Source organism: Tyto alba, unplaced genomic scaffold (genome assembly GCF_018691265.1).
Source record: "Tyto alba isolate M040663 unplaced genomic scaffold, T.alba_DEE_v4.0 Super-Scaffold_3, whole genome shotgun sequence".
Lineage (NCBI taxonomy): Eukaryota > Metazoa > Chordata > Aves > Strigiformes > Tytonidae > Tyto > Tyto alba.
This window is the reverse complement of record NW_024881304.1, coordinates 4,145,131-4,159,912: the sequence shown is the minus strand read 5'-3', so window position 1 is coordinate 4,159,912 and position 14,782 is coordinate 4,145,131. Positions and strand designations below refer to the sequence as shown.

General features: G+C 36.4%; 1 protein-coding gene across 9 annotated transcripts in view; it reads right to left on the bottom strand.

Annotated features, from left to right (window-relative positions):
• Nucleotides 1–14,782, bottom strand: part of CACNA1D (calcium voltage-gated channel subunit alpha1 D) — a 233,244-nt gene that overhangs the window by 177,187 nt on the left and 41,275 nt on the right. For all 9 annotated transcript variants that reach the window (XM_032984250.2, XM_032984245.2, XM_032984247.2 and 6 more), the window contains exons 2-3: nt 14,234–14,552; nt 11,637–11,742 (exon numbers count right to left, since the gene is read on the bottom strand). In XM_032984250.2, the coding sequence (XP_032840141.2) occupies nt 11,637–11,742; nt 14,234–14,406 (279 nt within the window). In that variant the 5' untranslated portion in view covers nt 14,407–14,552. The remainder of the gene's footprint in view (nt 1–11,636; nt 11,743–14,233; nt 14,553–14,782) is intronic.

Below are 14,782 nucleotides of genomic sequence, written 5' to 3'. Positions count from 1 at the left end.
CCATTTCCAAATAAAGACAAAATAAGAAACTATTTTAAGAGAACTCCCTAGATCCCATTCTACTGTTCATATGAACTCTATTCACCATATCTGAATTTTTCACAGCCTCAAACTTACTCTTCCTTGAGATATTATTTCAGAGCAGAAAACAATTTTATAAGTGGGAAATTAAAATACTAAAAAGATAAATAGCCTGTCCAAGAACACAGAAGTAGTTAGGAGGCAAACAAAAAAATTCAGTGCTCAATCCTGAAGTTCTTGACTAGCATCTTACCTACCTTCTCTTACCTTTTCTGCTATGCCACCAAACCATTTTATTTCCTTAACCCAGATAATTCAGTGTTCCTCTTAGACAAGCAGTTCTGTAAGCATGAAAATTAATAAAGCCACATCCCTGCAGCCTGGCACTGGTTGATAAGTTTTGGTATGACATGTAGGCTCCTCCTACAGCCTACCTTTGGGGGAAAGAGGGAACACAAAGCTTCTCTCTTCCAGTTCTTAAAAAAAAAATAAATGCAAAAATAACTGAAATCTTTGTTTCTGCTGTATTTGGTTGAAATCAGATGCTCATGGAAGTTAGAGCTACATCATAAATTGAAGCACACGCATTTTTCATCCACATTAATAAACACTCTCGGCTATACCATGCTTAGGGAAAACATAGATGTGAGAATCTGCTGGCCTTTTATTACAGGAGACAAAGTCAAATCTAACCTGTGCTGACAGCCTAGATCTGTGCATGCTCAGTCTACCTATGCTCAATCTGCATTAACTATGAGTGTTCAGCTTGCAAAGCCTCCAGTGAGTTTCAGAGTTCAGGGTAAGGTCTTACTGTACTAAGAATACAGACAGCATGCACATCTGGTCTTAAGACGGGTTTACACCAACACACCCATGACAATGCAAACATCAAACTGATTCATTAGCCAATAAAATAACAGGGCCTCTGCTGAAACAATGTTTTAGGGAATTTCAGTTTAACATGACAGTTTCATTATATTTAAGACCAAATGTAAAAATCTTTAAATACCATTCAATTTGGCACTAGAATACAGGGAAACATTCTGTTGTATACTGCCTCGACAATTACAGCAGTTGAGGCACCTCAACAGGAGACAGAGCTAACTGCATTGCACCGAGACTGCAGGCCAGCCACAGAGACTTTGCACCTGGAAGTATTAACCTTCACTCTAGCAGTCAATCAAAGCACGAACTGTACTAAGAATCATTTAATACCTTGAGATTTTTACATGCAGTTGGGTTAAACATTGTTCCTTTTTAATCACTGGATTTTTTTTAATTTAGTTTTTTGGAAGTCAGTGCCGTCAAGAGATTTTGAGACCTTATTTTAATAAATGTACAAGGTCTATATAGAATTTGGTAAGTTGTTTTCTTTCAGCTTTTTCCTTTACTATAGAAATAAATAAATTATTGACTAATAAAAACTACTTGGACTGGGAACTAGCAAGTCTTGGTATGAAGATAAGCATATAATTACTTAAATATCATTTCATGATGAATAACTGACTTATGCCACGCATCATTGCATGCGTTTTACAGGATTTTCAATGAGTATTTGAAAAAAAATCAGTAATGGCATCACAATAAATCCATCAGAGTGAAAACTGCACTAACAAAATGTCTGATAAACATAATAGAGCTTTGGGGTATTTGCTACTCAGTACCTTGGAAAGACTGTATTTTTCTCATTAGCTGAGTGGCATAAGATGCAATCTTGCTGGAGGCTGCTGCACTGCTGCAGCCACCATCAGCCAACCCAGCAAAGTATAATTATCCAACTGCTGAACCTTTTTGATGAACGCTTCTTATGTTCTTACATTGTGAAGAGCTTTCCAGCCTTTATGCCATACAAATGTAACGGTCTCTGTACACTCCTTTGTGCCACCGGATCTTCCACAAAATTTTACTGAAATGCAACCTGGTAGTGCAGTACAAAATATTTCAACTGTCAAGTATGACAAAATCCAATGCACCACCTGTTTTCCATCATATGAGAAGAGGACAACCAAAACAATTGGCCAAATGAATCTTTGGGCTGAACTACATTCCTCAATTAAGATACATCAAATATTACTTCCTAGAAAATATGCAATAGAAATCAATTTGAAGATTAAATTCCGATCTTCTGCACGTTCTTTTTCTAGCATCATCCCTTCTGCTATACTGACCAATGCTGATCACAGTTTGTATTATGTGTTTTACCACAGTAACAAATAGCAAGATTCAGATCCTTAATAATGACATTATCAAAATGTATAATTCTACAAGATCTCAAACTTGTAAGCAGCTCTCTATCGACATGAGTAGTGATCACTGTGAAAACCATCATGTAATGGCAAGTTAGACACAGCCTGAACTTTTAGCCCTGCAACTAAACTGTAAATGTACTGGCATAATACCTTTTACTATTAAATAAGAAGAAAAAAGTCTTGGTTCATAACTATATAAATAAATCCAGGCAAATCAATCTGCTCATCATTTCAAAGTTTTATTACTATCAATCACTACAGTATTATTCTAGACTAATACTCCCTACTAAAATTTAGCAGGCAAATGATGAATCCTGGTCAGCTGTGTTGATTTCATTGAAAATATCATTTTCATAGTTAATTCTGAGCATATCATCATATCTTTAAATAAAGTTTGGTTTCAAATGCTGAAGACAAGCACCTAGGTTTGAGAAGAATCACACCATTTAATCAAGGCATTCTACAAGAAGAACGCAGCTCTAAAAGCACTTTTCTGTGTACAAATGACTATGAAAAACTATAAACAACATTAAGTTGCTAATCAGGGCTATCAAGTGAATTTTATACAAGCAGGAACTAAGGGCATGCTCTCAATCTCCTTTGAAGCAGGAGCAGGGGGATGATATTCTATTTGCAATTCATTAAATGACAATTTTAGTGCAGAGGATTACACAATAACCAAAAAAATAACCTAACACTGAGAAGTAAATCCATCCTAATGAACATTCTCCCACTATCACTATGTATTTATTTTACCTTTCTTCATATCCCTGTCCTTCCAGATGGCCCAGCAAGATAAAGGTTTTGGTGCATGACCACAGGATAAACAAATTTGAATTCTTGCAAAATGAATGGTAAACCAAATCACACATTAAATTAGCCATCACTGAAAACAGTTTGCCACTAAAGCTCACCAGATTAGAAAACACATTTTAGTTGATCTTAACAGCCACAAGAGTCTTTTGAACTATTTGGGGACCAGCTTTTCAAAACCACCCAGAACTTCTCTATTTCTGCTGAAATTAAGCAAGCAAGCCTTGCCAAGCACTTTCAAAAGCCATGCATACCAACTCTGTGGTATTTCAAGACACAGTGCTCTCACACATACAGACCATATACAAAAAAGCAGCAAAACAAAAAACCCACAACACCACCACACACCAAAAAAACCCCACAGTTCTCAATGTATAATATGCTATTTATATGAAACACCTTTTTAAAGGAAAGTAAACACCCATATTCTTCATAACGTAGAGTTTTAAAACAGGTTTTATGTAGCAAATCCAAGTAATATTTATGGCAATCTACTTTTGGTGTAGCACTGATACATGGCAACATGTAAAGATTCTCAATTTTACGTATTCATTTTTTGAGTAAAAACTTCAGAAACAATTTTCAGGGTTTCCTGTAGCATTAATATTTTGTTAAATTTACGTGCTCAATATTGGAGTAAATTAGTAATTCACATGGTTTACATACAGTCAGTAAACTGGTTTTATAACCTAGCTTTGTTCATGTGTTTTTCAGAGCATTTAAAAAAAAACCTCTACTCTATTCCAATAGTTTGTATGAAAAGTACAAACCTCTCCCATATGTCTTAAATGCACACTTTAGATTTTAAGTACAACAATTCCAGTGTCAAATCTAACTACTTTCCCACCAGCCATTCAACTGATACAGTAACTAGTAAGATTATGCTGTGTATTTGGAAGTACGGAGATTTACTTTTACTGTGGCCAGTCTATACTTTAAAGTTTGGAAGGCATACCTTTATCAAGCAGGGGGTAAGGGAGAAAAAAGGGCGGGGAATCACTATTCTAACAGCACAATTAAACCATGGGGAAAAAAAAAAAAAAAAAGCCTTCTACCAGTGCAGCACTATTTGTTTGGGAGATTGACTTTAGGCTAAAATGGAAAAAGATCTCTTTCTGGTGTATGCTGTATCTCCCTAGGCAGTTTGCCAGTAATGCACTACCAGCAAATCTTTTTAAGGAGAGATAAGCCCTTAGTAGGAATTCCCCACAGGAACAAGCTTGCAACTTTGAACACGGAAAAAAACATTTCCTCTCGAAAGGGTATGATTAAGTACATCTTCTTGTAAGGCCTTCTGGTTTGGATAACTGAGAAGCTATCTGCTGCATTAAAAAAAAAATGGGAAATTATTTTTGCAGTGTCATCAACTGAAACCTATAAAACTAAGTTGTGGATCTTCTCATACCTGTACATTCCAAATAGCCATTTTTAACCATGCTGAAGTAGCTAGATCCTAAGTTCTATTGGGCTACACAAAATAAATTAAGAACTAAGCCTAGCCTGTGTTATTCACAGACTTTTACAAATCCAAGATACTTTTCTACTGGTTGGAAATTGCCAGTCTTCTTTGTCATGTCTGTCTCTCAAGAATGTCCCTTTTCCTAAGGGAGAGTGTGAAATAAAGTTTCTACTTCGTCACTAGAACTGGACTTGACACGTGCAATTATACTTACCAAGAAAATTCAAGAGCTATTTCATTCTACTGGTATAGTGCAGAATAGCCTAGACCTAGGAACTGACTGCAGGACAAAATGGGCGTAAAACACTACCAACTCAGAATTTTCAGCTATTTTGCAAAGGTGTGCATTACAACACAAAGGAAAAAAGTTTTCTAAATACATGACCTGCACTGATAAAACTCAAAGCAATCTAGAATAATTAGTTAATGCATACTACTGGAAGTTTTAGAATGCCAGTAATATAAAAAAATTGAAATATTAAACTGGGGCCGAGTACAGCATTATAATAGTTTTTAATAATCCCCCTGCAGAAATGTCATCTATTAAGGAATTCTTGCAATTGTGCAAAGGCTACTTACTGATGCATGCTGTCTCACCTAATAACCGAAGAGCTTTACTATTAATTTTCAGAAAGATAAATCAGGCTGCTCCAGAGTTAAATAGACACTTCGTGCTTTTCTGAATGAGAAAAGAGATATCAGGGTAATCGATGTTCATTAAAAATAGCAGAAAAAACTATCACTCAGAGGATTTACACACGCATACAGACAGAAAAACTGATGACGAGAGAAATCAAGCCTCTTCACTTTTAAGCCTATGTAAAAAGAAAAAGGACAGCAACACATTTGTGGGGGGTTGGGGTTGTTTTGGTTGTTTTTCTTTTTTTTTTTTTTTTCAAAATTAAACTACCAACTTCCTTGCAGGCCCTCCTGTCTACTCAGACCTATAAATACATTTCACTGACTTGAATCAATATGCAACAAAAAATTCCTGTGGTGTATCAGTTATGATTAGATCCAATATTTTTGAATCTTTTTTCTAACTACACTTAATGGTATTTTCCCTCTAAAATATTTAATCTAGTGCCTTTAGTACCAGTAGTTAGGCTCTTGGCTAAATGCACACTAAACATTGTAATGTCTCCATCATGTTTTCCCATATGCAAAATGAAGCAGTTTCAGTAGAGTCCAAATTATCTTGGATCTTTACCGAAAAGTTTACCTGGTTGACTTTTATGCCAGCTAGCACAGACATTAGGAGAGAGCATCAGCTAAAAACCCAAAGGTAGAAAAAGATTGGAAACACAGTATCAGAAAGTTCTTTAGATCAGAAGATGTTTTAAGTGAGGGAAGAGAAACTTGGACCTCAAAGACCCCTGAACTGGGAAAGAAAGCACAGCAAAGACAGTAGATATATGTAGAAGTTTTTCTAAAATACATCATAGAACATTTAGCAATTGAACAGACATCTTTAGAATTATTTACTAAATGTGGTTAAAATTAATAACATTCTACAACAATATTTTCAGATAAGCTACATATGGAGGATAACCAGGTGCAAGATAAAAACCAACAATCATTTTAACGGATGGATTAATTAGTCATGTCCTTTGAACTGAATGAGTCACAAGGTCTCTAATGAGTTACGGATAGGAAGCCTGACACCTCTAAGTCAAGAGTTCAACCAGTTCTTCTCAGAGTACTCTCCTGCTGTGCCCTAGATTGAAGGCACAACACTGGCTTTCATATTGCTGGAGGCACTGAAAGATCCACTTAAATCTACTTACAGAGGAAATCTTTGACTGAAATATAGGACACAAACATTACCTTTCTGTAGCAGTGTCCCCCACTATGGCTCTCCACATCCCAACTATCTGGGAGAAAGAAGAGAAAGTGTCCGGGACCATCACCTGACTTGCTCTGGAAGCACCGGCTGGGGAGACTTTCTCTTACTGCAGAACCTCACTCCTTGAGAGGGTTCCCCACTGACAACGGCAGACAGAAACATGACTGAAGAATCCTGCTATCAGCAGTATAGAGTCTAATTATCATAAGGTTCCAGCCCTTTATGTATTACGGTCAAGCCATTTACTCACATGACTTTGAATTTGCCAGTTTGCTGTAATTTATGCAAGTAAGTCTTTCAAAAGGCACAGGCTGTCAATCTCTTCTCAAGTAGACCAGTGTCACCAGTGAAAACCTTCAAGGTCTAGTCCCAAGAGATGCAATACACCCAAAGCAGACTCTATATGTACGGATGCTTTTTTATTTTTTAATAAGCAAATATGAACAATAAGAATTAGAAGGAAAAAAAAAAAGAATAACCAAAAGTGTCTTGGTTGCAACCAAAATCCAGACTTGTATTGTGCCAGTCTGCCTGCACATTCTAAAGTAAGAAGCCCAGTGTTATTCAGACCAATGGGAAAGTCAGCAGGAGGCAAAGAACAGAACAGAAGATGGTATATCTGGATGATAGAAGAAAGAAAAATTGAGGTGGGAGAGTGAGATAGAGCAAAGCATGCTACAGAAGACGACAAACAGAAGAGTAAACACAGAGGGAAGCCAGAGGTCAGAGACAAACGATAACAAGAAAAATAATGAGTGGGAAGGTAACAAAGACAAAAGACATGAAGAAAAAATAACATACCACAGATGGGAAGAAAAAATGGAAGAGACAGAAACAGAAGAAAGATATATGCATGAAACCCTTCCTGCCAGAAACTACTTCTTATCAAGCTCAGACAAGAAACACTGCCAAAAGAAGAGCTGAATCAAGCATGGAAAGTTCAGATCACCTTCTGAAGGAAGATGAGAGAAACTACATTACAATATGAAGTAGTGAGCTTATGAGGATTTCATCCTAGGGTACACTGCCCCTGTTCTGCTCTAAGAGAAAAATAGCTTCTCTGGTTCAGTAATAATTTCACCCATCTACTTGCAGAAGAACTTGGACCACTTGTGAAAAAACATTAACTGATTAGGGACTAATTATTAATTAAATAGAATTCAGGATCAAGTTCAGTAACTGTTTTTGAAGTTCATTACTCCATATTTCACTCTATCCAGTACAGAAAAGCATGAGAGAACTACTCCAAAGAATAGAAGAGATGCCTCCCTCCTGCCTCTCCTGGCACACACCAGAGACACCCATCAAGACAAAGGATTAGATAAACTTTCCTACAGAACACAGGACTAACACATGGCAAATAGTCAAGCACAGTCCAGCCTGAATTTAACTCTGCACTTCTGCTTTGTTTGAAATGTATTGTTTTGTATTGCCCAGTACTAACACATCATTCCTGAGAGAATAAGCATGACCATGAATTCGCTGTGCAAGATGATAGCAGTAGTGCACCCTCTAATCTCAGAGAATGGCAAAACAGCAATCTAAGCTTGTCTATTCAGAAGATAAATAGACAGACAAAAAAAACTAATAGTGAAAGGGCCTTCTATCCTACATCAATGATTACCATCTGCTTAACTCAGTCACTGATACAATGAAGAAACCTTTTCTTGCTTCCTGAAGTTATCATAAGCGTCTCATATCTCACAGCATGCTGCTGGCTCTATCACAAAAACTTCAATAACCACAATGCGAATATCAGCAAAGATGGGTGGTCAACACACACAATTAATTGCCCCATCCTTGTGCTTAGCTTGCCCTGCCAATTTTCTATAATCAGTCCAAAATCAGTTCCAAAAACAAGGGTGTGGAACCGTCTCACAGACATCTATCGTAAGATATTTAAGATTAAAAATTGACTCATATTCAAGAAAAACAGATACCCAAGACAGAGTGTATTGCAAAAAAATACATAAATATGCATACATTTGATTTGCTATTTCTCTTAAGACACATGTTTCTTAAGATGTTTGCTATATTTTTTGTTGATATGTGCTAAAATTTCTTTTGCTATTACTACCACAACGTAGAACTGACTGTGTTGGTTAGACACATATTGAAAGATTCATGAGAAAGCAAGAACAGGGCTCACTCACAGATCGGCCAGTGGTTATGTGGTTGACATATGGTCAGTGTTTCACTGGCTCAGTCACAGGTAAAGACAGACTCCGAAATTTTATCTCAGGTTTCTCTTGCAAGTCTTGGAAATCCCATCATACTGAAACTGTCTTCTAGCATCCCATCACAAAGAGGAATGAACACCTGTTCTGCACATACACCCTTGATTTGGGGTTGCCATTGCAGACTTCCTGAACTCAAAGAATGAACACTTCAGCTGCTCAAATATGCAGTCTTCTCCCTAGCCCAAGCAGAACTGGAAAAGTTTCCATTTATAGTTCCCACTTACAAGTGTTCCACTTGTGTTTGCCCTCCTCTACCATTGCTTCCTCTTTCCATGGCTGATTACAAATGATATATATTTTGTATTCACAAAAAAAAAATCCACATGCATAAATGTTTTTGTTTACAAATTTAAAAAAAAAAAATACAAAACAGTTCAGCTAGCTGATGGAAAGCAATTAATCTATTCAACTCAATGAAGCACCATTGATTTACTCCCTAAGAACCAAACCTTAGATATAATATCTATATGCAAACTAAAATTTATGAAGCTGTATTTTGGCAGTTTACATGAGCAAGTGAATGTACTGGAGACAGACCATGTTGCTGTTCCTCACTCTGGTCACTCCTCCTCAAGGCACTAAAAAATACAAGTCCTGCAATCTGCACAGTGTCAATGGATGCCTGTGCCCAGATAGAGGAAAGGGGGGAGAAGAGGCTGTGGGTTTGGTAGGGCCAAACACCTGGCCTGAAAGGAGAGAATCATCTTACTCGCCTCAACTTTTGAATCTGAATTGAAGCCAGAGCAAGGTACAGTCTCCTAGCAAGATCAAACTGGCAGTGTAGGGCTCTCATAACAAACATGTCTCCATGCAGGGGACTAAAAATCCTACCAACCCTATTCATAATATTTAATACTGATTTTTAAGATTTGGTCTGGTTTTTTAGACTGGTATCACAAAAGTGCTGAACATTACTCAACAGATTAATCTCTACTTCCACTATAAGACAACTGACAGCCTTCTCTCAAATATGTATCTATATATACACCTCAGGCATCAGGAACTGCATGCTCAAGCAGGTTCCCAAGCAAGCCTGAAGATTTCTAACTCAACTCTTCTGTGATATGTCCTCACAGTACACTTGAATCCACACTGAGTTCAACAAAGGAAGTGGGTCTACACTAGGAAAAATGTCAGTGAAATACTAGAGAAAGGTATGTGAACTCAGATCACTGATTAGTGTATTTCATGATATAGAACGTTAGTTGTAGGAAAAGCCAAAGCTGCTCATTCCAGAACTATTTATTTTATTAGATCAGGTACACAGGATGTGCCTGTGTTCCTTTACTGGGCATAAATCTGTCCCAGCACCTTAAAGTATATTAGGATAAATTCTGTTCTTTGAGCAAACTTAACAGAATTACTCAACATAAATATAAACAGCATGCAAATTTAAAAAGGAATTTAAGAAAATCTAAATGGCCAAGTACACTTCATATACATGTAATTGGAGGTGTTCAAGACCCTTTCTACTTAAAATGGATAAGGACCTCTTACTGAAAAAAAAAAAAGGTGATTTATTTTTGCTTGGACTAACCTGGCCATATTAAATGAAAAAAACGCCACAAATTTCAGGGATGAAAACATCCATTTCTTTCTAAATACTAGCACACTGTAGAATTAGGTCAGAAATACTAGACATTAGGCTAACAAAACTAATGCTAAAAACACTTCTTTCAAAATTATTAGCCTTTGGCACAAGTAACTGCTTTATCCTTTTCATGTAATGGTTTATCAAATTACTTATTAGTGGATCTCCTGTTGGATTGACATCTATGGAGGTTTGTGTCCTGAATTTCTCATGGGAAAAAAAAAAAAAAAAGATCAAAAACCATTGGTTGGCTAGATACACAGCTGCATAAATCGTTCTTTACAATGACCTGAATTATTCTGCCTTTTGCCAGCAATTTCTATTGTCCTTATCTGCTTAATCTTGGTAAACAAAAAATATATAAAATGGGTCATATGCACAGAATAATTACTGTTAGGAAAACAAACAAGCTTACATGCCACAAATTACACAAACATATTCACAAATAGAAGACTTCATATCAACCCGAAGTTTCCATGTAAAATAATCCAAAATTACCTACTTACTGGTATCCAATTATTTGTTTCATGAACAAAAAACTCTCCCCCCATCCCCAAAATAAAAAACAAGTCACATGAAGATTTTGAGTGTGCAGGACAACTGAACTCCACTATTTCAAGATGTCATTTACTATAAGCAACAAAATTTGCAATTTAATTCGATATTACGCTTGAGTATGATAACTTTTAGGAGTTTTAATAGAGAACTAAAACAAAATTAGTTTTCCTTATATATTTTCAAGCACAACTCTAGTATACTATTTTCAGTTGAAGTAGTACATCTTTACACTCTACTTACTTCAGTACCACGCCTTTTTGAAAGATCACTTACACCAACAGTGACTGCTTTTAAAATTCACATTTTAAAGTGGTATGAACACCAATGTAGTAATGTAAAATCTCCCACCGTCATATCATTAAAAACTAAAATATCTAGTAAAATACACAGCTAAATAACACCATTAAAAATTGAGAAGAGACTAGACAAGTATACTAGGAAAGGCAGTATAACTTCAGGAGGACTGAAACAAGTGTCAGAAACACAGTAACAGCTAGTGAACATACTTAATCAACATAAGCAATAGAAATTAAAGTTTCTATACCACACAAATATATACATACACACATATATAGCATAATATTAATCTACATTCCCTTCCAAATAATGTTGCTGCTGAAAAAAAATCTTATTTGAAACGCATAACATAAGGGTGTAGACACTAAAACTGGAAGGAAAAAAAAACACCACCAAAGCAATTTCATATACATTTTATTTTAAAGTATCACTGTATACTAATTTGGTGTTTTTTACTAAAATTATCCATACTTAATACAGTCTCAAATACTAGCAGCTAATCATGACCATCAACTTAAAGTATATCAAACAAATATAAAATAAAAAAATCAAGAGTACTTACCAAATTATGATTAGTTGAATTAGAATCATCTTCTGGGAATGGGATGTAAACAGCTAAGGCCACACAATTGGCAAAAATCGCCAGTAGTATAAATATGTCAAATGGTCTGGAAAATCTTGTTAAGGAATTCATAGATTATGAGTATATACAAACTTTTAAGTCTAGTTCTCCTTACAGCATCAGCACTTGTAAAACAAGTCTTACTTTGAAGGCAACCTTCTGACCAGTAACTGTGACAAACACTTCTTCACCTTTGGTTATATCACTACGCCTTATTTTTTTCCCAATCGCAATGATCTTTCAACATCCTCTTCATTTTGAAAAAACTATTACTCTTGCTGCTAGGGGGCACTTTATATTAAATTCCAGAGGTGAATATAATTATACACTCTTAAATCAATACATGGGTCATCACGGTGGGCAAGGAATACTTATTGAGCTCTTCTGTTCTCATATGCTCACATAAGTCTATTAACATTAACAGAAATGTGTTTGTCCAAAGGATGAAAATAATTTTGGATCTAGTTTGTAGTAGTCTATGAGAAAGATTCCCAGAAAAATCACAACTTTACTCCAGTATGAGCTGGAAAGCTGTACAATGGATGCGGGAAAATTCTGAGCCCCTCTTCATGCCTCCGACAGCTGGACTCCTCAACAATTTTGCTTTGGACAGGACAGATGAAAGGTTAGGTGAGTAGATTGGGGAACAGAGTATCATTACTGGCTTGGCAGCCATATATACAGAGAGGCTATAGGCTGTCACACTGACAATAGCACAAATTGCAGCTGCACTTTTTATATCATATCTGGATGACATCAGTTGAAGCTTGAAGATACCTTTTGTCTTACAGAAAGAAAAGTACCTCTTAAAATTCATGCCTCTGAAGTTCATCCTTCAGTTTATCACTAATTTGCCTTTTTCCCCCAAAGTACTTCATTATTTTCTTGCAACTATAAACATGGAGGCACCCAGAGGAACCTATTCATGGAAGTTTGGAAAGGGAGAATTTTGGGCTTTAGCTACGACTGTTGACATCCTTCCCTCAATCCAGCGCACAACTTCCTGTTATGTGTCCGTAAGTCACATAAAAGACTGAGGGAAGAGTACCGCATGTACTCAAAGGAAGAGTACTGAATATAAACAAAATCATATTTTTGATAGTTCAAAATATTTTCCCTGAAGAAAAAACTCCTACAAAGACCACGTGCCCCTTAAGATCTGTTAAATTTTGTTTGTTGGCTTACAAAAAGTTTGTCACCTCAAGGTCTGAGTTTATGTTCACGTAGCCTATTAATATCAACAGCTGCTATGTTGTGTACAAAATAAAGTTACAGCACACACCTTAACATGCAGCACTCTTCAGACTAAAAGGAACAAATTACACCAGTGCAAGACTGACAACCTTGTTTTATGATGTAGCACTACTGGGACAAATTCTGCCCTGAGTTATTCCACTGGAGCCATAGTAATTTCATTTAACTGACCTTAGCCAAGGAGAGGACAATTTACTGAAATTAGTTGGACTTCTACCAGTTTAAATGAAAGAAGAATCTGTTTCACTATCTTTAATTTGCAATTTAATTATGTTCAAAGAATTGAAATAACAAGCTCTATAAATGAGTAACAGTTCCTACTGCCAGGTTGGCTGTTCTGTTTAAAGTAACAAAATGAGTTTTACTTCAGTAATCTACTCTCTTGAACAGCTGTTTCCCATTACAGGGATGTTGCCATGGCTAATAGGCAAACATTTTTCTCCTCATACCTCAGCAAAACTATTTTCTATTTCAGACCTTTTCTTGAGAATTAAATAATATACCAAATCAACATGCTATCAGTTCTGCCAAAGAAATCCACATACTTCCACATCACAACCACTGAACTAAGGATAAAGCAATCCCTCTCGACATGCAAGTTGTCATGAATAGAGACCAGTATATCTGATCGCCTACCTATAGATGTACGTGCTTCCAAATATGTTTAGTGGCAAAAATATGTTGTAAAAGTTCAGAAGATATTTCAGACACTTGTATGTACTTAGACTAAATCCTTGGCTTAACTAAACATCTCCCCTACTTTTAGTATTTGGTAAAATAATCTTTTTTTCAAAAAGACTTCTACATCTGATTCATTTGCCCTAATGGCAACATTCCAAATTGAAATATGGGAGATACAGGTTTGACATCTTGGGTCATCTCCCAGTTAACACTGCTAAATGCACTCCTATCCATTCAACCTTATTTGGAAGGACAACTAATGCAATACAGAGATTTGCTGGAATATAGTGCAAGCTTGTAACCTTAAAAGTTCTGAAAATGGTCCCCCATCTCCTCCAAGAAAAAAAGAATAGTAATGAGCTCTTCTCTGAGTTTCAGATACTTACTTCAGTAAAATGATAATCTATGTCATTGTGACACAAATTAAGAGGCTATCTTTAACAGCGATTTAAGCAAAATGAACTACCATCAACATTAATGACACATGCAAGTGAACTAATGTGTTAGCTGTAATGCTGTAAAAGATACTGTTAAACAATCCTCTTGATACATTCAGAAAACAAGAAATGGAATGTAAAAATGGAAACTACATCAAAGGATACTTCCATTCTACCACACTGATGCAGGCTCTTCGTATTGGGTTGTTGAGGGATAAACAGAAAAGGGCACGGGGTGGCCGACTATTAGAAGTATTACCCTGTTTTTTGCTCTTGGCATATTGCTGGCGTTTTCTTTGGGACAGAGATCCTACAGGCTGGGCTGTGGTGGTACTCATATTTTGGGCAGCCTTTGCTTGTCTAGCAGCATCAATTGCAGCTTGCCAAGATAGAACAGTTTGCTTGGGTGGTGCTGAACTGTTTGACTGAATAGCTGGTCCGTCACCAGGGAGAGGAATTCTGGTGCTACTTGCATAGTTCGCCTCTGTGGGACAAAAGAAAAAGTACTTTGTTATAACTTTTTATGCTACAATGTGTCAACATTTCTGACAACAATCTGATTTTAAGACCTCTTGGCAGCAGGATGCTTCCATTGCATATACTACAGAGCACAATCCTATGTGTATATATATGTGATAGAACAGTAGCAAAAAAATGCTCAGGAATCAGTACAATAACTTCAGATTTGATCCAAGCATCAAGAGAAGTGCTACA